Raw genomic sequence first — 22,521 nt, forward strand, 5'->3', positions numbered from 1 at the left:
TACCCACGGGTGTTCTGGCTCTGGCCCAACCCATCAGTTTCTGGACCAATCAAAAACCCTTCATTTTGGAATAGAATGTTATTTTAAAAAGTCACCCGAACTGAGCTTCTCACTCCTTCCATATAAAAATTCTCAAACTCACAGTTTCCCTAAAAGCGCGATGTTCATGACTTCCTTACATAAAAGGAGAGTTTAACTTGGCCCCAGACCATCGTTCGGAGACTGACAAGTTTTTTTGCTTTAACCCCTTTGTTTGGCCGAATCAAAAACAAACATAGTATCGCCAAGTAACTTCAGGAAACAGCAGAGGGAGCATGCCCTTATCCACACCGACGGGGCCCCAGTGGAGAAGTTGGACAGTTCCTCAGTGTACACATCACTGACGATCTGAAATGGTCCACCCACACAGACCGTGTGGTGAAGAAGGCGCAACAGTGCCTCTTCAACCTCAGGAGGCTGAAGAAATTTGGCTTGGCCCCTAAAACCCTCAAACTTTTACAGATGTACAACTGAGAGTATCCTGTCAGGCTGTATTACCGCCTGGCACGACAACTGCACCGTCCACAACCGCAGTGCTCTCCAGAGGGTGGTGCAGTCTGCACAACGCATCGTTAGGGGCAAACTACCTGCCCTCCAGGACACCTACAGCACCCGATGTCACAGGAAGGTCAAAAAGATCATCAAGGACATCAACCACCCGAACCACGGCTTGTTCACCCCGCTATCATCCAGAAGGCGAGGTCAATACAGGTGCATCAAAGCTGGGGCCAAGAGTCTGAAAATTTGCTTCCATCTTAAGGCCATCAGACTGTTAAATAGCCATCACGAGCCGGCTTCCACACGGTTACGCAACCTTGCACCTTATGAGGCTGCTGCCCTATATACATAGACTTGGAATCACTGGCCACTTTAATAATGTTTACATACTGCGGCAGGTAGCCTAGTGGTTAGAGCGTTGGGCCAGTTACCAAAAGGCTGCTGGTTCGAATCCACGAGCTGACAAGGTACAAATCCGTCATTCTGCCCGAGCAAGGCAGTTAACCCACTGTTCCCTGGGCGCCGAAGACGTGGATGTCGATTATGGCAGCCCCCCACACCTCTGATTCAGAGGGGTTGGGTTATATGCGGAAGACACATTTCAGTTGAATACATTCAGTTGTACAACTGACTAGGTATCCCCCTTTCCCCTTTACTCATCTCATATGTATATACTGTATTCTATTCTACTGTATTTTAGTCAATGCCACTTCGACATTGCTCAATCTAATATTTATTTTACTTTTAGATGTGTGTATTGTTGTGAATCGTTTTTAGATACTACCTCACTGTTGGGGCTAGGAACATAAGCATTTAGCTACACCCGCAACAACATCTGCATGTGACCAATAGAATTTGATTTGAAATTAGGGTTGGTCGAAAATTCTCTGTGCTACACCAAACAGTACCTAACCTCTAACTCCCAGTAATGGATATCAAAAATCTTTGGTTCAATCACATTATCTGGTGTAACAATCTGTAGCTAGCTTCCACTTAACCTTCTATAGCAGTCTGCGATGCAGCATTGTGCCCCCCCCTCCACAAGTCTTACAATCATCTACTCTTCTCCGCTAGCAGTTGGTGTTTCCGGTTCTCGCTGCATGAGCGGTTCAATTATTCCAATAATCACTATTGCGGCATTGCCTTATCAGTTGAATATTAACTGTTACAATCGAGGTATAGGCACGTATAACGCCTCATACTTAAAACCTTTTCTCAATAGGGGGTGCTGTTGGCACTTTGTAATAATTTCGTTCCCAAATTAAACTGCCTCGTACTCAATTCTTGCTCGTATAATATGCATATTATTATTACTATTGGATAGAAAACACTCTCTAGTTTCTAAAACCGTTTGAATTATATCTGTGAGTAAAACAGAACTGGAGTTAGAGCAATTTTCCTATGAGGATGTGAGAATGCTGAATTCTGCAAGCTGTTCTGAGGTCGGTTTATTAATTTGCCTGTCTTCTATTGGTTGAGATGCACTGCATACGCCTTCCCCTGGATGTCAGCGAATAGTGAGAATTGAAATGGTGTCGCTAGGCAGATCTGAGAGCTTATAAATGGGCTGGCAACGTGGGGTCCTTCCTTTCTTCTCTTCGCCCTGACGCAAAAAGGACCTCTGGATGTCGTTCTAGAAAGCTCCCGTTATAGCCCTTAGATATATCCGGCTCTGTTTTTATTCGATATAGGTGTTAAAGACATCATAATGTTGTTATTTTAAACCGAGTTATATCAGTTTATATCAGTATATTGCGATTTTCGGATATTTATTAGTGCTGCGTTATAGTGAGTTGGACACGTCTTTGCCACATGGCTAATGTTTACTGCTAATTCCAACGTTGAAGACTACATTCTACAACCGAGCAACGATTATTTTGGACAAAGGACAACTTGCCCAAGATTCTGATGGAAGCTCATCGAAAAGTAAGAACTATTTATGTTAATTCGTTGTTCTGTTGAAAAATGTAAAACGCATATTCCGCCATTAATTTCGGTGCGGTCTCGCTTTAACGCACGCTGTATGTCGTAGTAACGTTAATTTAAAAAATCTAACACAGCGATTGCATTAAGAACTAATGTATCTTTCATTTGCTGTCCAACCTGTATTTTTTAGTCAAGTTTATGATTAGTTACTGATTAGAATAGGTGCCTCTCCCAAGATTTCTCCCGACATATTGTTGGCAGCTTGGCTACTATTCTCATTGTATAACCACGATTTGTGCCGCTAAATATGCACATTTTCGAACAAACTCTATATGTATTGTGTAATATGATGTTATAGGACTGTCATCTGAAGAAGTTTGAGAAGGTTAGTGAAAAAATCTATATCTTTTGCTGGTTTATACGTTATCGCTATTGTTGGCTTGAATCAATGCTGTTGTGTGGTTGGCTATTGTAGTAAGCTAATATAGTGCTATATTGTGTTTTCGCTGTAAAACACTTAAAAAATCTGAAATATTGGCTGGATTCACAAGATCTTTGTCTTTCATTTGCTGTACGCTGTGTATTTTTCATAAATGTTTTATGATGAGTATTTAGGTAATTCACGTTGGTCTCTGTAGTTATTCTAGTTGTTTTGGTGAGAGTTGTGATGGTGGCTGCAATGGTAAACTATGATTTATACCTGAAATATGCACATTTTCCTAACAAAACATATGCTATACAATAAATATGTTATCAGACTGTCATCTGATGAAGTTGTTTCTTGGTTAGTGGCTATTTATATCTTTATTTGGTCGAAATTGTGATAGCTACCTATGCAGGAAAAAAATGGTGGAGTAAAAAAAGTTGTCTTTTGCTAACGTGGTTAGCCAATAGATTTGCATATTGTGTCTTCCCTGTAAAACATTTTAAAAATCAGAAATGATGGCTGGATTCACAAGATGTGTATCTTTCATCTGGTGTCTTGGACTTGTGATTTAATGATATTTAGATGCTAGTATTTACTTGTGACGCTATGCTAGGCTATGCTAGTCAGCTTTTTTACTGATGGGGGTGCTCCCGGATCCGGGATTGTGATGAAGTAGAAGTTAATGGTAGGCGTCATAGCTCAAAGGATGTGGTTGAAATGAAAAAGGTATGCATGCTGTTCAAATACGCTACTGCGTATTATGTTACACATCAAATCTCCTATTCATGATGACCATCTTTCAAGCTCAAAGCAGATTTGTTTAGAAAGAAAGCAAGAATAGAGTAGAAAATAATGACTTTATTCCATCTACATCACCTCAGTAAGGTAAATATTTAACTGTCCTCGTTCTCGCCGAGGTTTACTGTCTCTCTAAAAACAGTTTACGCAAGCCTGTTTCAAATGACAAGTTCAAGTTTTAATGAGGGGTATGTGGCTACTCTCTTCACATAACTATGTCACCTAAAGAATGGTTACAATTTCTCCCCATTGTGCACACTCCTATGTCTGATCAGGTTAGTCAGGAAGGAGAAGCTCTTGTGACATTGTTTGCACTTGAAGGGCCTCTCCTTGGTGTGAACTGTCTGGTGCATCTTCACATAGCTCGCTTTAGCAAAGCGCCTCCCACACGTGGGGCAGGTGTACGGCTTGTCGGCGTCAGTCCTAATGCTCGGCCTCCCACGTTGTGACCCAATGACACTAGAGGTAGAAGCAGGAGCCACCACCCTCAGGTGGTTCGTCTTTGAGTTCCCTCCTTGACCTCTAGCCATTGTTTGGGTGTTGTTGGGATTCTGTGCTGTGTCCGAGGCTAGGTAGCGCTTGTGGTGAACGCCAAACCTGACCCTGTCTGTAGGGTAACCATGAGGTAGCTGAGGAAGGCTAGACCCAGGTCCAGACCTTCTATGAACCCAGTCACCAGGCATTAGACAAGACCCTGATGGAGAGGAAAGACTTCCTGCTATACTCCCACCAGGGGGGTTTCCCACCACTCTCTGTGAAGGCTGAAGCCCATGATGACCTGCTCTGTCCATCATGGATACTGTGGTGTTTCTATCATAGGAACAAGAGGGTCTATTTCTATTAGCCCCAGGCCCTGCTTCATCCCTGCACTGAGACTGTGAAGAGAAGGGTCTGGGCTGCGGACTGGATCCCTGACTGGAGTCTCGGTCTCTCTGATGACCACCAGGACTGTTGTTCAGTCCACCTGTCCACTGGTTGTGTTCTGTGTGGCGGAGTCTCTGTCCCTCGTGGTTGGGTCCTGGTTCCGACTCGGGAAGGAAGAGCGAAGGCTCCTGATCCAGGGTTCTGATCCGGGGCCAGGCTTTGTGACCAGCCACCTCAGAGGTCCAGTCTCTCCCCCCAGCAACACCGGATGTCAGCAGGCTCTCCTGGACTGCAGACTGTAAACACAAATTGAACAGAAAAGCAATAAGGTTTATATAAGAACCCATTTGCTCTACACACAGAAACATGACATTATAAAATGGTAAACACAGTTCAGCCCTAGCCTGACGACTCGCACTAAATCCTTCTGCTGCTCTGTCGTTAGCAACATTCTTTAGTCTGAGACTGTATGCGGAGGGAGAGACAGACACCTACCCGTACGCGCAGATCAATCTGTATGTTGTTTTGTGTTCGACTATCTGTTTCTGGTTGTTCCGCAGCCCCGAGTTAAAGACGCTGTCCCATCCACTGACCTCCACTTTGTCGCCTCTGGTCCTGGCCTGCTCAGTGATGTTGTTCCGTAGGCCCTTGGCTCCACCGGTCTGGGAATTCAAAATGGCTGTCCAGTCTCCTCTGTTAGCCTCCATCCAATCACCTGCAGGAAGAGGTTAGAAAATAGACTTTACAAAAATGGCAGAGAACTCTACATATGGAGTTTTCTTTTGTCAATTACCTGGTCAAGTTCATACATTTTGTGTTTTTTTATGTAAACATAAGTTGCATTGATTTCACTTCATGAATACATTTTAAAAGATACATAGCTGCGAGCAGCAATGACAAAGTGTAGAATGGCAGGAAACTAGCTTTAAAACTGTATAATGTTCTCTCTGTCCATGGCAAAATGTGTAGAGTTGCACGAAATTTGCTTTAAAGCAGCAAAATTGTCTCTGCGGTCAAGAGGAGGTCCTCCAAAATGTTTGGTCGGAGACAGCGCTGTTGGCCACAGAAACTACCCCCCCACGCTAGCTTTGCCACTGCTGCTGAAAGAAAATCTGTGAAAGCGTTACCAAGTTTATCTCTCAATACCACAAGTAAGTGAAGTTTAGTGTAGTGCTTGCTGTAGGTTGATTATCTTTGAATGCAGCAGGTAATCAATCTTAGTCCTTAATGTACTGAGTTTATAAACCAATTCTGGGGTCAATTTGACTAATGGTTTATGTTAAGATATGACGTTTTCACCGTTAAGTGTATTGGTATATTGCGGTCATCTTTAAATACTGGGACTTTATTTTGTTAAACCTCATTTGAGATGAATTTGTTAAGTCTATGTACCAAATATGGTTTGAATATGATTTGTAATTTTAGAATTGTTCACTTAACTATGTTGTTCTTGACTCCTTGTGCATCCCTTTAAGCGAGTCCATGTTGTAGTTACCTGTGTTATGGTGTGAATTTGGTAACGTTTAGGAATTGTATTGATTGTAATATGCAAATTGGAATACACTACAAGTAAGTGCGATCACCATTAGGATTGGGATTCTCCAGAGTTTCTCAAGCCAATTTGTCCAGAGGCAACGAGGTGAAAATGAGACAATGGTTAAATTCTTAAAGGATGTGAATATATTGTGCCACGGGTGATAATGACATCTATAGTGCCACCAACTGGTCTGGTGCAGTGACTTTATATGCACACAGCTTCTAAGGTTTCATGCCAAATTTCATGGCCCCATGTCCACCAGTTCAGTTCCTATGGACCTGGTGTAATATAGTTCAATCTAGTGGTGTAGCGTGGCCGATCTTGAATGCAGCAACTAATCATTCTAAAATGCATTAGAGGCTAATTCATTGACTCTATATACCTGGAGTATATATATATCTGGAGTCAATCTGACTTATGGTTCATGAGAAGATTTTTTAAAAGTATTCTTCTGCATATGTGCTAGGTCGTGACACTTGGCATTCAGGCCAGAGTTCAATTTTGGTTTCATCTGACCAGAGAATCTTGTTTCTCATGATCTGAGAGTCCTTTAGGTGCCTTTTGACAAACTCCAAGCGGGATGTTATGTGCCTTTTACGGATTACTTGTTCAGCAGTCTTATGGCTTGGGGGGGGTAGAAGCTGTTAAGAGGCCTTTTGGACCTAGACTTGGCACTCTGGTACCGCTTGCCGTGCGGTAGCAGAGAGAACAGTCTATGACTTGAGTGACTGGAGTCTGACAATTTTTTGGGCCTTCCTCTGACACCGCCTAGTATATAAACTCAGAAAAAAAAGAAACATCCCTTTTCAGTACCCTGTCTTTCAAAGATAATTCGTAAAAATCCAAATAACTAAACAGATCTTCATTTTAAAGGGTTTAAACACTGTTTCCCATGCTTGTTCAATGAACCGTAAACAATTAATGAACATGCACCTGTGGAACAGTCGTTAAAACACTAACAGCTTACAGACGGTAGGCAATTAAGGTCACAGTTATGATAACTTAGGACACAAAGAGGCCTTTCTACTGACTCTGAAAAACACCAAAATAAAAATGCCCAGGGTCCCTGCTTATCTGCGTGAACATGCCTTCGACATGTTGCAAGGAGGCATGAGGACTGCAGATGTGGCCAGGGAAATAAATTGCAATGTCCGTACTGTGAGACGCCTAAGACAGCGCTACAGGGAGACAGGACAGACAGCTGATCGTCCTCGCAGTGGCAGACCACGTGTAACAACACCTGCACAGGATCCGAACATCACACCTGCGGGACAGGTACAGGATGGCAACAACTGCCCGAGTTACACCAGGATCTCACAATCCCTCCATCAGTGCTCAGACTGTCCGCAATAGGCTGAGAGAGGCTGGACTGAGGGCTTGTAGGCCTGTTGTAACACAGGTCCTCACCAGACATCACTGGCAACAACGTCGCCTATGAGCACAAACCCACCGTCGCTGGACCAGACAGGACTGGCAAAAAGTGCTCTTCACTGACGAGTCGTGGTTTTGTCTCACCAGGGGTGATGGTCGGATTCACGTTTATCGTCGAATGAATGAGCGTTACACCGAGGCCTGTACTCTGGAGCGGGATCGATTTGTAGGTGGAGGGTCCGTCATGGTCTGGGGCGGTGTGTCACAGCATCATCGGACTGAGTTTGTTGTCATTGCAGGCAATCTCAACGCTGTGCGTTACAGGGAAGACATCCTCCTCCCTCATGTGGTACCCTTCCTGCAGGCTCATCCTGACATGACCCTCCAGCATGACAATGCCACCAGCCATACTGCTCGTTCTGTGCGTGATTTCCTGCAAGACAGGAATGTCAGTGTTCTGCCATGGCCAGCGAAGAGCCCGGATCTAAATCCCATTGAGAACGTCTGGGACCTGTTGGATCGGAGGGCTAGGGCCATTCCCTCCGGGAACTTGGAGGTGCCTTGGTGGAAGAGTGGGGTAACATCTCACAGCAAGAACTGGCAAATCTGGTGCAGTCCATGAGGAGGAGATGCACTGCAGTACTTGATGCAGCTGGTGGCCACACCAGATACTGACTGTTACTTTTGATTTTGACCCACCCTTTGTTCAGGGACACATTATTCAATTTCTGTTACTCACATGTCTGTGGAACTTGTTCAGTTTGTCTCAGTTGTTGAATCTTGTTATGTTCATACAAATATTTACACGTTAAGTTTGCTGAAAAAACGCAGTTGACAGTGAGAGGACGTACATTTTTTTGCTGAGTTTAGGTCCTGGATGGCAGGAAACTTGGCCCCAGTGATGTATTGGGCCATACACACTACCCCCTGTAGCGCCTTACGGTCGAATGACAAGCAGTTGCCATACCAGGCGGTGATGAACCTGGTCAGGATGCTCTCGATGGTGCAGCTGTAGAACCTTTTGAGGTTCTGGGGACCCATGACAAATCTTTTCAGTCTCCTGAGGGGGAAAAGGTGTTGTCGTGCTCTCGTCACTACTGTCTTGGTGTGTTTGGACCATAATAGTTTGTTGGTGATGTGGACCAAGGAACTTGAAACTCTCGACCCGCTCCACGACAACCCTGTCGATGTTAATGGGGGCCTGTTTGGCCCTCCTTTTCCTGTAGTCCACGATCATCTCATATTGAGGGAAAGGTTGTTGTCCTGGCACCACACTGCCAGGTCTCTGACCTCCTCCCTGTAGGCTGTCTCATCGTTGTCGGTGATCAGGTCAACCATTGTTGTGTTGCTTGCAAACTTAATGATGATCTTGGAGTCGTGGGCGAACAAGTAGTACCGGAAGGGACTAAGCACGCACCCCTGAGGGGCCCCGGTGTTGAGGGGCCCCGGTGTTGAGGATCAGCGTGGCAGATGTGTTGTTACCTACCTTTATCACCTGGAGGCGGCCCGTCAGGTAGTACAGGATCCAGTTGCAGATGGAGGTGTTTAGTCCCAGGGTCCTTAGCTTAGTGATGTGCTTTGTGGGCACTATGGTGTTGAACGCTCAGCTGTAGTCAATGAACAGCATTCTCACCGGTGTTCCTTTTGTCCAGGTGGGAAAGGCCAGTGTGAAGTGCGATTGAGAATGCGTCATCTGTGGATCTGTTGGGGCAGTATGCAAATTGGAGTGGGTCTAGAGTTTCCAGGAAGATGGTGTTAATGTGAGCCATGACCAGCCTTTCAAAGCACTTCGTGGTTACCGACGTGAGTGCTATGGAGCGGTAGTCATTTAGGCAGGTTACCTTTGCGTTCATGGGCACAGGGTGGTCTGCTTGAAACATGTGGGTATTACAGACCCGGTCAGAGAGAGGTTGAAAATGTCAGTGAAGACAATTGCCAGTTGGTACGCGTATGCTCGGAGTACACACCCTGGTAATCCGTCTGGCCCTGCGGCCTTGTGAATGTTGACCTGTTTAAAGTAGTGATGCACAATGTAAAATTTTTTGGCCGATACCGATATCCGATATTTTCCTTGCCCAAAACAATAACCGATACTTAAATTTTTTGCGGCCTTCTATGCATTTCTAGTACAGTTAAATAGTCAACACACACACACATGGATACAGCGGTCTAAGGCACTGCATCTCAGTGCAAGAGGTGTCACTACAGTCCCTGGTTCGAATCCAGGCTGTATCACATCCGGCTGTGATTGGGAGTCCCATAGGGTGGCGCACAATTGGCCCAGCGTCGTCCGGGTTTTGCTGGGGTAAGCCGTCATTGTAAAGAAGAATTTGTTCTTTACTGACTTGCCTAGTTAAATAAAGGTTGCACACACACACACACACACACACACACACAGACCAAAAAGTCATTTTGTTGACATTTCCGTATGTCCCCATTACCAGTAAAACAATCAAAACCTATTTCTTTCACTTACTTGGTGTGCTGTTTCGTTGTTCATTTTTTCAGTCGTTTCATTCTCAACCAGGATTGCGTCATACATGTCAAGCAGTGAAGTTTCAGCTCTGTCTGTCCTTGGCCTCTCTTCCATCGTGCGCACCGTCACTGTGTCCGTTTCCATCTTGTCCAGCTGTGTATGTAACATTTCATGTAAACCCTTTTTCTTGTCTGCATCGAAGTAGTGGTCCTTGCACATAGCATCGAGCATGGTGGCGACACAGTAAAGAGAGAATGCCACCGAATCGCTTGTTCACAGCCTATGTGGGCAGTTTTGTTGCCGGGGAAAACTGTTGTCAAGGGCAACTGTTTCATTCGCCAATGTAGGCCAGCAAAAACATCCACCTTGTCGGGAAAAGGGGCCATCTTCACTCCATAGAAACTAGTCAGCACTAACATCGCACACTAGCTGCTAGCTAACTGGTTAGCTTAGCATTGGCGAAGTCAGAATGTGCATTAGAATTAGGAATTAGAATACTACACTGAACAAAAATAAACGCAACATGTAAAGTGTTTGTCCCATGTTTCATGAGCTGAAAAAAAAGACCCCCGAAATGTTCCATACGCACATAAAGCTTCTCAAATTGTGAAATTGTGCACATTTGTTTACATCCCTGTCAGTTGACGAGCAGGCGTTTCAATGCCATGACAGAGGGTATCACATCTGCTGCGGACGCAGTTGATGAGCTTATTTCTCGAGTCAGTTGTTCGAATGGAGCTAGCTAGTGTGTTCATGTTTCCAAGTTTCAAACACGTTCTCAAATGCCATTTGAAATGGCAGCAGAGGTATGACTACCAGCATATTCATGAGCATGCAATACGACTTTCCTCAGTACGAAATCCTCGACGACCCACTGTGCTGTCAGACTCAGCATGCTCATGGGGCTGATATCGCTGGTCCGAAGCTAATAGCAGTGACGCTATTACTGTGTAAATCCGGTAGCACATCTTAAAAATAGTAAAACATATATAAAATAGTTGCTCGGTGCTCGACCAGTCGGCGAAAACCAACATCACCCACGACAGAGAATGGTTATTTGTCAAGGGCAATGAATTCCATTATCTTGGCATTTAATGGATTTCGCCTTTGAGTTGTCTCGCTGTCCCATGTTGTTTATACTTGCGCACTATTGTTTGTACAGATGAACGTGGTACCTTCAGGCGTTTGGAAATTGCTCCCAAGGATGAACCAGACCTGTGGAGGTGCACAATTCTTTCCCCCTGAGGTCTTCGCTGATTTTGGGGGATTTTCCAATGATGTCAAGCAAAGAGGCACGGAGTTTGAAGGTAGGCCTTGAAATACATCCACAGGTACACCTCCAACTGACTCAAATTATGTCAATTAGCCTATCAAAAGCTTCTAAAGCCATGACATAATTTTCTGGAATTTTCCAAGCTGTTTAAAGACAGTCAACTTAGTGTATGTAAACTTCTGACCACTGGAATTGTGATAGTGAATTATAAGTGAAATAATCTGACTGTAAATAATTGTTGGAAATATTACTTGTGTCATGCACAAAGTAGATGTCCTAACCGACTTGCCAAAACTTTAGTTTGTTAACAAGAAATTTGTGGAGTGGTTGAAAAACGAGTTTTAATGACTCCAACCTAAGTGTATGTAAACTTCCGACTTCAACTGTAGCTGTTCTGGAAAGAGCCAAGAACTTGAGAGGAACGTACATCTTCCTCAACAACTCTATCCTGAAGCTGTGTGCCAGAAGAGGAAAGAACTGATCCCAGCTATGAAAGCTGCCAGAGCACGTGGGGACATTGCTTACATTGCTTACTATGACCGGCTCATTGTCCACCCTCCCAGAAGCCTGGGGGGATGAGAAAGCCAAGCCTATGGGTTCGTAGCTTCAACCCGCAGCACACACACACACAAATTAATAAATGGACTACTGAATGTATATTTATATATTTTTTCTTGCTTTGTTTGCTCTTTTCAGTATTAGGTCTATCTCTGATAAGCTACCCAAGAAAGGGCTGAAAATAGGCCCATATTAATATATGTAGCCTTAGAAATAAGGTTAATGAAATCAATAACTTGCTAACATCAGGTACCATGAATATATTTTCCATTTCTGAGACTCACTTAGAATAATTTGATTATACACCAGTAGCAATACAAGGATATACCATATATAGAAGAGACAAATGCTCATGGGGGTGTTGCTGTGTGTGTGTGTGTGTGTGTGTGTGTATATATATATATATATATAGCCTTTGTGATTCTGTCTTTCGTAATTTGTGTGTATATATATATATATATATAGCCTTTGTGATTCTGTCTTTCGTAATTTACAGAACTGTTGCCTGTATGCCTCTGGGACCAACTCATAAGCCCAAAGGATAGCAGATTTATCAGTCAATCTGAACTCTTGTCAAGAGAAAGCAGCGTAGACTTTGAGCTTTTCCCACAAGAACACTTGAGGAGCAGTGACCAAATATTTCGTGGCTATTTTAGGTACAAGACGGTACAAGAAGGCTATTCTGACCTAGATGAAACTCTGTTGAGGGTGCAGGATGGCCTGACTGGATTCGGCGGGCTTCCAGATCCATCTCAATCGAATGGCATGCGCACGTTCTTCTTTTTCTAATCTGGCTGCACGTTCTCTTTTTCCTTGTGCTCGAGCTGAAATTTTTGTTGTTCAAGCTTTAATTGTTGCTCCAACTTTGCTTTTAGTTATAACTCCCTTAGTTGCACGACTATGGGATGTACTCTACTACCCGTAGCGCCCTTTTCATCAGCCTCTCTCTCCGAGAGAATTTACTCCTCCACCAAAACAGTACCAATCAAATCTTTGGCTACTACTTTTGGATAGCCAGATGCCACTTTGATGCTTTGCAAGGGCAAGCAGATTCACCTTTGTACATTTATCTAGCATCTCCCATGTAGGGTTTTCCACAAATGCTTCCAACTTAAAGTCCATGGCTATATTTTAATTTTAATTAGCCTCTGTTTTTGCAACTTTCAAAATTATTCCACCAATCTTATAACCCCTCAAGATCAGTGACAAACTCAACCACAAAACGGGAGCACTCAAATATCTTGGCACAGAAGAGCTTCAGAGTAGGTGGTATTTTTGTAACTCATCCATATTTTGACCAACCCCTTAGTTTGGGAAAAGCTAAGTTAACACATGTAACATGGGCCTACATTCCAAATTGGTGTCATTTGGCCCTATGGTTTATGAGAAAGATTTGTAAAGTATTTTTGGCATATTTTAGCTTATTAGCATATGTACTAATATGCATCTACAGGTATAGTGTGGCAATCCTTTGAATGCCTCAATGTTATTTTCTCAAACTCTTTAGGTAATATTGTGATGAGCCCACAGACCAAATTTGGAGTGAATCTGACTTAGTCCATGAGAAGATTTGTAACATTTATTTTAAGCGTTACATAGACAAAAGTAAATTGTTAGTTTCCTTATTTTTTAAAGATATCAATGCCAAACATAGTTCATCATAGTAATGTCTTTCATGACCCTAAAAAGTTTCAGATTGATAGGCCATTGTGGAGTGGATTTACAAAGGATTTAATTAAATGGACACGTAAAATCTGATTTCCTGATTTATCAATAACTCAGCCATCTCTTAACCAATCCCTTATCTTTTCTCAAACTAAGTTAAGAGATGTACCATGGGTCTACATCGTGGTGTTATTTGGACATATGGTTCATGAAAATAAGTTTATCCAACATTTTCAAAATGGATATAAATCTATCCTGACGGAACTTATGGATTCTTGAGGCAAATTTGTCCAGCATAAGGAAAGACACCTACATACAAAATTAAGTCTCTAGGTCAAACTGGACGATGGATTCGAAGGTTTAAGTAAAACTGTTTATAACAGTGCCACCTATAGGCCAATCGGTGCCATTCTTTTTGACCAAGTTACTCATGGCCTCTAGTTTCTGTGTGCCAAATTAGAAAACAAGTTACCAATCTATGCTTGAGTTATTTGACCATGTCAAGAAAAATTTATAAAAATAATTCAGAGAATAACAATAGATTTCACAGATTAGCTGTGAACCGCTAATAATAGCCAGGTGCATCACTATTCCCAGTGAAGATCCATTACTGTATGTAGGCTATATGTATTTCTCCCTTACCTTGCTCCCTCATCTTTAATCCACTCAGCAGATCAATGCTCTCTGGTCCATCTTCTATAGTCTCCTCTTTGACCAGCAGCAGATCAGGCTTCCCATCCTCCATGTCTACTGACTGTAAGAGATACAGAGTGAGAGGATGTTGTATCAAGAAATCCGATAAGAGCACCCTGCTATGGAGCATCTTGTGATTGGGCAAAGAGGGATTGCTATGAGTATTGTGTAAATGTGTTAGTTGACTTGATTACTTGACACTCTTTAATGGTTTGATCATTCAAAAGGCAATGATCATCCCACACTTAAGACAAAATTAATCAAGACCAGGGTCAGTATCCACAAAGAGTCTCAGAGTAGGAGTGCTGATGTAGGATCAGTTTAGCCTTTTAGATCATAATGAATAAGTTGATATCCTAGATCATCACTCCTACTCTGAGAGGCTTTGTGGATACAGGCCGTGACCTAATACCATTCAGACAGTAGTTTCCATTGGCTCACCTCAGTGAGACTGTGTGTGGTCCTGTGCTGCTTAGCTGGTTCCTCTGTGGGTTCAAGAGGAGGTGTAGTCCGGCTGTCCTCCATGACCATGGTCCCCTCAGGGTTCCCCAGACCCCTCTCACAACCCTCCTCCTTCACCAGCAGCACCTCTGGACCCTCCTCCTCCTGAAAGAGACAGGTGATACAGATTACACAGACATACACTCCCTCGGGTACATACACACGCACACACAGATAATAAACACATTATACCATTTAGCATACAGGCGAACGGCCTCATTCCTCTGTGTGGACCTTCATGTGCATTTTCAGGTTGCCAGCCTGGGTGAAGCGCATGTGACACTGGGGGCAGCTGATGGATTTCTCCCCTGTGTGGACCCTCTGGAAGATCCCCACCTGCTGGGGGCAGCTGAAGCCTTTGTTACAGAACATGCAGAGGAACCACGTCTCTTAACTATTGACTGATGTTTAACCCCCTCGCCGAGCCTGGGGTCTAGTCTTGTCGTTTGAGTTCAATACCTGATCGAAAAGTATGTGGCCCTGTGAATTGGAAGGTCCCATCGATGTGGACACTGAGCGTGTGTTAAAGGGAGTAGGTGACGACATTTGGATTTGTCTCAAAGCTTTCCCTGTAATCTAAGAAATCTCTGTTTTGCGAGTGTCCTTCTCTACATTCCATGTCGCCCTCAACTTTCACAGTCACCTCATCTACGATTATAACCTCCCTTTTCTTATCTAGGCACCCTTCGGGGTATACACTTCTACTGTACCGGTTTCCAATCTCCTCGTCACAGATCAGTCTGTGTCTCTAAACCCAAGGGCATGTTTCCAGGGTCCATCTCTGTAGTGTAAGAGCAATACGGATCATTGCCAGTCCCTAATGTGTCACCCGAGTCCCGATGGGAAGGAACTGTCCTCGGGCTCGGGTTACCGTAAAGTAAATACTCTGAGCCAGGTCCTCTGTGGCTACAGGGGGCACTCCAGTCTGGAGGTCTCTGTGTCGTAGGTTTTCTCCCTCAGTCCTCTCCTGCTTGTTCAGTGACGATCCTCCAGGACCTGCAGCCTCTGCATCTGCAGACTGACACAAGGAGAGGAAGTTATTATCGGTACATAATTTGGATAACAATGTCGTAGGGAAGTCTGGGGGCGGCAGGTAGCTTACTGGTTAAGAGCGTTGGGCCAGTAAGCGAAAGATCGCTGGTTCAAATCCCCGTGCCGACTAGGTGAAAAATATGTTGATGTGCCCTTGAGCAAGGCACTTAACCCTAATTGCTCATGTAAGTCGTTCTGGATAAGAGCGTCTGCTAAATGACAAGCTCCCCTATGGCAGATAAATAAGGATGTACATGTAAGCAAATTAAAAGCTGAGGGGAGTGTTTCTGAAATAAAACAGGACACATGTCATGTATTGTAATTTTTATGTTACACTATGACACTAACCTTTATCACAATAACATTCTGGGTTGAGGTTCCACTCCCCTCATTAACAGTGATTGGTTGGTCATCTCTCCACGCATTGTATCCCGCTGGCTTCACAAAGCTCCTGTGGCCTCCAGTGAGATGTCCTTCACCTGAGGGAGCGATTGGGGAAAAGGAGTGGTTGAGTTACGTACTGTCAATGCTCAATACTATATTGTACACTATTGACACTGTCTACAATTGGCAAGGATGTAAGGTAGCACTTGTCATAATTTATTTATATGCTATTTATTGATTGATTCCATGCATCACATGCTTTTAATTGAGTATGATAATAGGAAATTCAGCAAATCAAGAATCTTGTTAGAATATGATAGTGTCTTTGTGCAGGAATAATTTATTCTTAATTGACCTGCCTGGTAAAATAAAGTAACATTTAAAAAAGTGTGCAAGATAGCTAAGTAATCAGGGGAAGTATTGCACACTAGCCAAACACTGACGAAGACACAATTCTGGATAACACATTTAAACAAATGCGCAAAGCGGAACCGGGTGCCAAGCCCCTCAGCCTTCTGCAAAATGTACCTCTTGCCATTCCTCTGTATCGGTCAAGTATCTTGACACTACTGGGACGACGCGCTCTCGTATTGTCCTCTCCGCGCGCTCCCTTCAGTTCCAGTAGCTGTAGTTTCCTACGCAATCCCCTGTTTTCTTTCTGGCTTTGAGAAATTTCCAAACGAAACACTGCATAGTCGTCATCTACTAGTTTACAGATCTCTGCCACGGCTGCATTCCCTAGCACCTCCATAATGGAGGCTATTTGAGTGTGAAAAACCATACAGTTAGCCATTGTCAGCAGCTAGCTAGCGTTACCTAGATAACATGGGTATATCAACCAAGTCCTGTCTCCAACGCAAATTATAGACTACCCGAGGTAAGTATGTGATGCTGTGCAGTAAAATGAGGCATATTTTGAATTCCAGTGTGTTAAAACGTCTAAATGCAGTAAAAACGCCAAAGTGTAAATTATTGGTCACTGTTCGCGTCCCTTTACTTCTTCAGTGGTATTTTTGAGCGGTTGGCATCCAACGTTGTTAGTGTATTACCGCTACTGTGCTGGAGTGGAGTGTGGGCCAGAGACCCTGGAGGAACGAAATATTGCCTTCCTGCCCCGTTTATCTTAGAAAATACAACAGTTCACATTCTACTCAATGGACTCATTACACTTCATTCCTGTATCCCATTCTCTCTCATACAGACTCAAATATCTCTCGCCCTCTTATACTGCCCACACTATATCAACACACGTTCTACTGTTTCTATTTCCTGGCAATAATCACACCTTCCTGGTGGATATTTTCCTATGATATATAATTACTTATTCAGCCGGCTGTGTCCCAACCTATGTCTAGTTAAGGTGGACTCCTATCATCTTTCTCGTGCTCCCGTCCCCAAAGTTGAGAGAGCATCTTGACTGGCTGCACACTGCTTGGTACGGCAACTGCAAGGCACCCGACCGCAAGGCACTACAGAGGGTGGTGAGTACAGCCCAGTACATCACTGGGGCCAAGCTTCATACCATCCAGGAGCTCTATACCAGGCAGTGTCAGAGGAAGGCCCTAAAAATTGTCAAAGACCCCAGCCACCCCAGTCATAGACTGTTCTCTCTACTGCTACCTGGCAAGCGGTACCGGAGTGCCAAGTCTTGGACAAAAAGGCTTCTCAACAGTTTTTACCCCCAAGCCATAAGACTCCTGAACAGGTAATCACTTACCCGGACTATTTGCATTGTGTGCCCCCCCCAAATCCTCTTTTTACACTGCTGCTACTCTGTTTATCATATATGCATAGTCACTTTAACCATATCTACATGTACATACTACCTCAATCAGCCTGACTAACCGGTGTCTGTATGTCGCCTTGTATGTGGTTTTATTTCTTTACTTACCTAACACCTTTTTTGCACTATTGGTTAGAGCCTGTAAGTAAGCATTTCACTGTAAGGTCTACACCTGTTGTATTCGATGCCCGTGACAAATAAACTTTCATTTGATTTGAAAGTTCAAGCACAATAAAGCACCTTATAGAAATGAAGTAGTGCCTTCAGAAAGTATTCACAACCCTGGACCTTTTCCACATTTTGTTGTGTTACAAAGTGGGATTAAATTGATCAACACAAAATACTCTGTCAAAGTGGAAGAAAAATTCTAACATTTGACTTTTTTTAAGATAAAAAAAATAAATAGAATTTATCTTAATTAGATAAGTATTCAAAACCTGAGTCAATACATATTAAAATCAAATACACTATTTAAGACTTTTTAGGCTTATATATGCCTCATACACTGAGTGTACAAAACAGACACCTTCCTAATATTGAGTTGCGTGCGCACAGTGCTCTCAGAACAGCCTCAATTTGGGTATGGACTCTACAAGGTGTCAAAAGCATTCCACAGGGATGCTGGCCCATGTTGACTCCAATGCTTCTTATAGTTCTGTAAAGGTGGCTGGATGTCCTTTGGGTGGTGGACCATTCTTCATACACATTGAAAAGTGTTGAGTGTTGAAAATCCAGCAGCGTTGCAGTTCTTGACACAAGCCAATGCGCCTGGCACCTACTACCCCTTTCAAAAGCACTTAAATCTTTTGTCTTTCATAATTCACCCTAAATGGCACACATACACAATCCATTTCTCAATTGTCTTAACGCTTAAAAATCCTTCCACCGGTCTCCCACCTTCAACTACACTGATTGAAGTGGATTTAAAAAGTGATATCAATAAGGGATCATAGCTTTCATCTGGTCAGTCTATGTCATGGAAAGAGCAGGTGTTAAGGTTTTGTGCACTCAGTGTATATCACACAATGTCTGGATGCAATATTCTACCCAGCAATATTCAACACTGAAATCTGTCACACTCGTTATGTCAAATTATATTTTCTGATGACAATAATAAAAATGAATCGGTGTCTTTAATGCAGTGTTTGAACGTAACATCAGAAGCTACTGAGAGGAATGGTTGCTTTCTGTGTTATAGAGTGGAATGTTTTTTCTGCTGGTGGTAGCTCCCGTCTCTTCCAGGAGAATCTCTTCTCACAATGGGGTCAGCTGTAGGATTTCTCCCCTGTGTGGACCCTCTGGTGTCTCTTCAGGTGACCAGCCTGGGCAAAACGCATGTGACACTGGGTACAGCCAAATGGTTTCTCCCCTGTGTGGACCCTCTGGTGCCTCTTCAGGTTGCCAGCCTCAGCGAAGCGCATATGACACTGCATACAGCTGTAGGGTTTCTCCCCTGTGTGGACCCTCTGGTGGATCTCCACCTTCTGGAGGCAGCTGAAGCCTTTGTTACAGAACATGCAGAGGAACCGTTTCTCTTTACTATTGCCTGATGTTGCTCCCCTTTCCCTCCCCTTGGCCCTTTGGCCCTTTGAGTTCAATACTTGATCGAAAAGGACGTGGTCGTGTGAATCGGAAGGTCCCATCGACGTGGACACTGACTCGCGATCCCTGACCGTGTGTAAAGGAGAGTGGGTCGTGACATTTGGATTTGTCTCCAAACTTTCCCTGTAATCTAAGAAATCTCTGCCTTGTGAGTATCCTTCTCCTAAGTGAGTCTTGTCTACATTCCATGTCAGAGGAGCGTCGCCCTCCACTTTCACAGTCACCTCATCTACGACAAGACCCTCCCCTTTCTTATCTAGAGGCCCTTCAGAGTATACACAACTATTGTACTGGTTCCAGTCTTCTCTAGACAGATCAGTCTGTGTCTCTAAACCCAAGGATATGTTGCCAGGGTCCATTTCTGTAGCGTAAGAACAAGACGGATCATCACCACCAGTGTCTAACGTTTCACCATCTCCACGGGAATGAACCATCCTCTGGCTCTGGTGAAATACCGGTAAGTACTCTGTGCCGGGAGCAGGAGGATAGCGCAGTGGCCCCTTCCCCAGTCTCTCTGGGTCTGATCTGTGGTCAGATCCTGTGTGTAAGAGCCTGTGTGTTACAGTTAAAGTATCCGTGTCTGTCTCTGACTTGAGGACGGCGTTCTGCGTTCCACTGACCTCCTTGATTCTGTGTCGGGTCCTGGGCGGTGCTGGGGCGATGGTGGGGGGGCCCTTTTTGGCTACATGGGGCTCTACCACCACTCGAGTCTGGGTGTCTCTGCTGTGCCATGCGTCCTCCTCTCTTTCAGACCTCTCCAGCTTGACCCCAGGACATGCAGCCTCTGCATCTGCAGACTGGCATAAGAAGAGAGGAGGTTATCACGTGTACATGAGTTGAATTGGATAACAATGTCGTAGAGAAGTCTCACAAGCTCCCCTATGGCAGATACATGAGGATGTACATGTAAGACAGTGTAAGACTTCCGGTAGTAAACGGCCACATTTGATTTACAAATTAACTAATATTTCATGCAACACTATTACACTAACCTCTATGATGATAACGTGCTGGGTTGAGGTTCCATTCCCCTCATCAACAGTGATTGGTTGGTCATCTTTCCATGTATTGTGTCCTGCTGGCTTCACAAAGCTCTTGTGGCCTCCAGTGAGATGTCCTTCACCTGAGAGATTGATGGGGGAAAAGAGGTGTTTAGGTTAGCTACTGGCAATGCTTAATATACACTATTGACACGATTCAGAATTGGCAAGGATGTAAGGTATAACATTGAATAACTTCTTGACATAAAATTGATTGATTATGTTCCATCACATTGTTTTCATTGAGTAAATAATGGTTAGTGCAGTAAATCAAGAATTTAGTTTGAATAAAATATTAGGTCTTTCCATTTAATTTCAATCATATTTTGACTGCACACCTTTTCATTTGGACTACACTTATATATCTTTGCCCATGATAGAAGTAGTCAGATATTAGCTGTTCTAAGAAAGTGACAGATTTTACGCATTTTTAGATAGACGTTAATGGTAAAAAAAGAAATCCATTCTTAATTTAAAAATAATTTATATTAAGAAATTATAAAATAGTTTAACAACCCTGTTTGAAAGCTTTTAAATTATATACAACTCAATCGTTTATTTTCCAGTGATGAAGACATGGATGTCTTACGGTAAGGTGGGGTATGCAAAACAGGTCAACTTTGAGCACATCGATCTCCTAAATGTTTTGGTGTTCAGGTCCAAAAAGTTCAAAAAACGGACCAAGATCCAATTCTGGTTAACCACATCGAAAGACACACATGCACAGAGGGCAACAGTCCCCGCAGCCTCTGCCTTGCAAAACGTACCTCTTGCCATTCCTCTGTATCGGTCGGGTATCTTGACACTACTGGAATGACTGGCGAGGACGCGCTCTCGCGTTGTCCTCTCTGCGCGCTCCCGTGCCACCTTCAGTTCCAATATCTGTAGTTTCCTCCGCAATCCCCTGTTTTCTTTCTGGCTTTGAGTTATTTCCAAACGAAACACTGCATAGTCGTCGTCTACGAGTTTACAGATATTTGCCACGGCTGCATTCGCTAGCACCTCCATAATGGAGGCTATTTGAGTGTGAAAAACCACACAGTCAGCCATTGTTAGCTAACGTTTGCAGCTAGCTTACCTAGACAATATCAACCAAGTCCTGTCTCCAACGCAAATTTAAGACTACCTGGGGCAAGTATGTGATGCTGTGCAGTTAAATTAGTAATATTTTTAGTTCCATGACGTTAATAAATGTCAAAATAACAACAACAAAACCGCTAACGTGAAAATTGTAAATGGTCAATGCTTACTTCCGTTTACTACTACTTCGGTGAGGTTTTGTGGCGAATTTTAAGCAAAATATGTATTGCTGCCACCCACTGGACGGGGTGAAAAAATTCACAAAATAAAATTTTATTCCGTTATGGGGAAGGGAAAATAACATTATTCCACACAAACTACAAAAAATGTACACAAACAAAAAAATTCTACTCCTTCAGTCATTCAAAACCCCAAATACCCTGCTAAGGCTCTGGGGCCTGAGATCGCATGAGACAGTACTCCATCCCAACGGGCACATGATGTCTTATAATGGTCATATTCTGGACACGATGTCATATGACCAAAATATTACTACTTTAAGATTTTTATTTTTTGACTGGATTTCAGCTGATTGGCCACTTTTTAAAGAGATTCACCGGTACTTTTGTATCATTTTTTTGCCAGTAGTTCTGAAACTAGCATGCACTAGCCAAAAGTGTTCCCTGAAAATTGCGTACTGCGTCACATGTCCAGATATGTGCACCATGTCATTTCTCTCTCTCGTGTCCATTGGGCCCACCCTTCAACCTCATTGGAAAATGGTGCGAGGGGCTGAAGTACATTTGCTAGAACTTGAATTGCTAGGGGGCTGGCCCAGGTGGGGGGAAATGGAACAACTTCAAGAAAACAGTCGCTTCCGTGGCAAATTGAAGGCAGTAATTCTGCACATAAATTATGCATGTATGAACTACTCATTGACACATCCAACCCAAAGCTGGAGGTTTAAACAATACACTACATGGCCAAGAGTATGTCCCTTCAAATTAGTGGATTCAGCTATTTCAGCCACAACC

General features: G+C 43.5%; 1 protein-coding gene across 2 annotated transcripts; it reads right to left on the reverse strand.

Moving 5' to 3' along the window:
• Positions 1–3,742: 3,742 nt before the first annotated feature.
• Positions 3,743–20,712, reverse strand: LOC120034859 (zinc finger protein 205-like). Of its 2 annotated transcripts, none has more exons than XM_038981509.1 (8): positions 20,420–20,712; positions 20,048–20,224; positions 16,007–16,137; positions 14,819–15,644; positions 14,567–14,731; positions 14,075–14,186; positions 5,146–5,267; positions 3,743–4,848 (listed from the first exon to the last, which is right to left on the reverse strand). In XM_038981509.1, exons 4-8 carry the CDS (start codon positions 14,819–14,821, stop codon positions 3,922–3,924), a joined length of 1,329 nt encoding a protein of 442 aa, XP_038837437.1. In that variant the 5' UTR covers positions 14,822–15,644; positions 16,007–16,137; positions 20,048–20,224; positions 20,420–20,712; the 3' UTR covers positions 3,743–3,921. The 2 variants fall into 2 exon arrangements, with proteins under 2 accessions (XP_038837437.1, XP_038837438.1); XM_038981510.1 differs by having other exon boundaries at positions 4,711–4,848; positions 5,048–5,267.
• Positions 20,713–22,521: the final 1,809 nt, after the last annotated feature.

This window comes from Salvelinus namaycush, chromosome 42 (assembly GCF_016432855.1).
Source record: "Salvelinus namaycush isolate Seneca chromosome 42, SaNama_1.0, whole genome shotgun sequence".
Classification (NCBI taxonomy): Eukaryota; Metazoa; Chordata; class Actinopteri; order Salmoniformes; family Salmonidae; genus Salvelinus; species Salvelinus namaycush.

Excerpts from the sequence above, each read along its gene's own strand:
- LOC120034859 (XM_038981509.1), bottom strand. Across the intron at positions 14,187-14,566 it reads CCACACACAGTCTCACTGAG|TCAGTAGACATGGAGGATGG; the intron begins GTGAGCCAATGG and ends TATCTCTTACAG. Across the intron at positions 4,849-5,145 it reads CCAGAGGCGACAAAGTGGAG|TCTGCAGTCCAGGAGAGCCT; the intron begins GTCAGTGGATGG and ends TTGTGTTTACAG.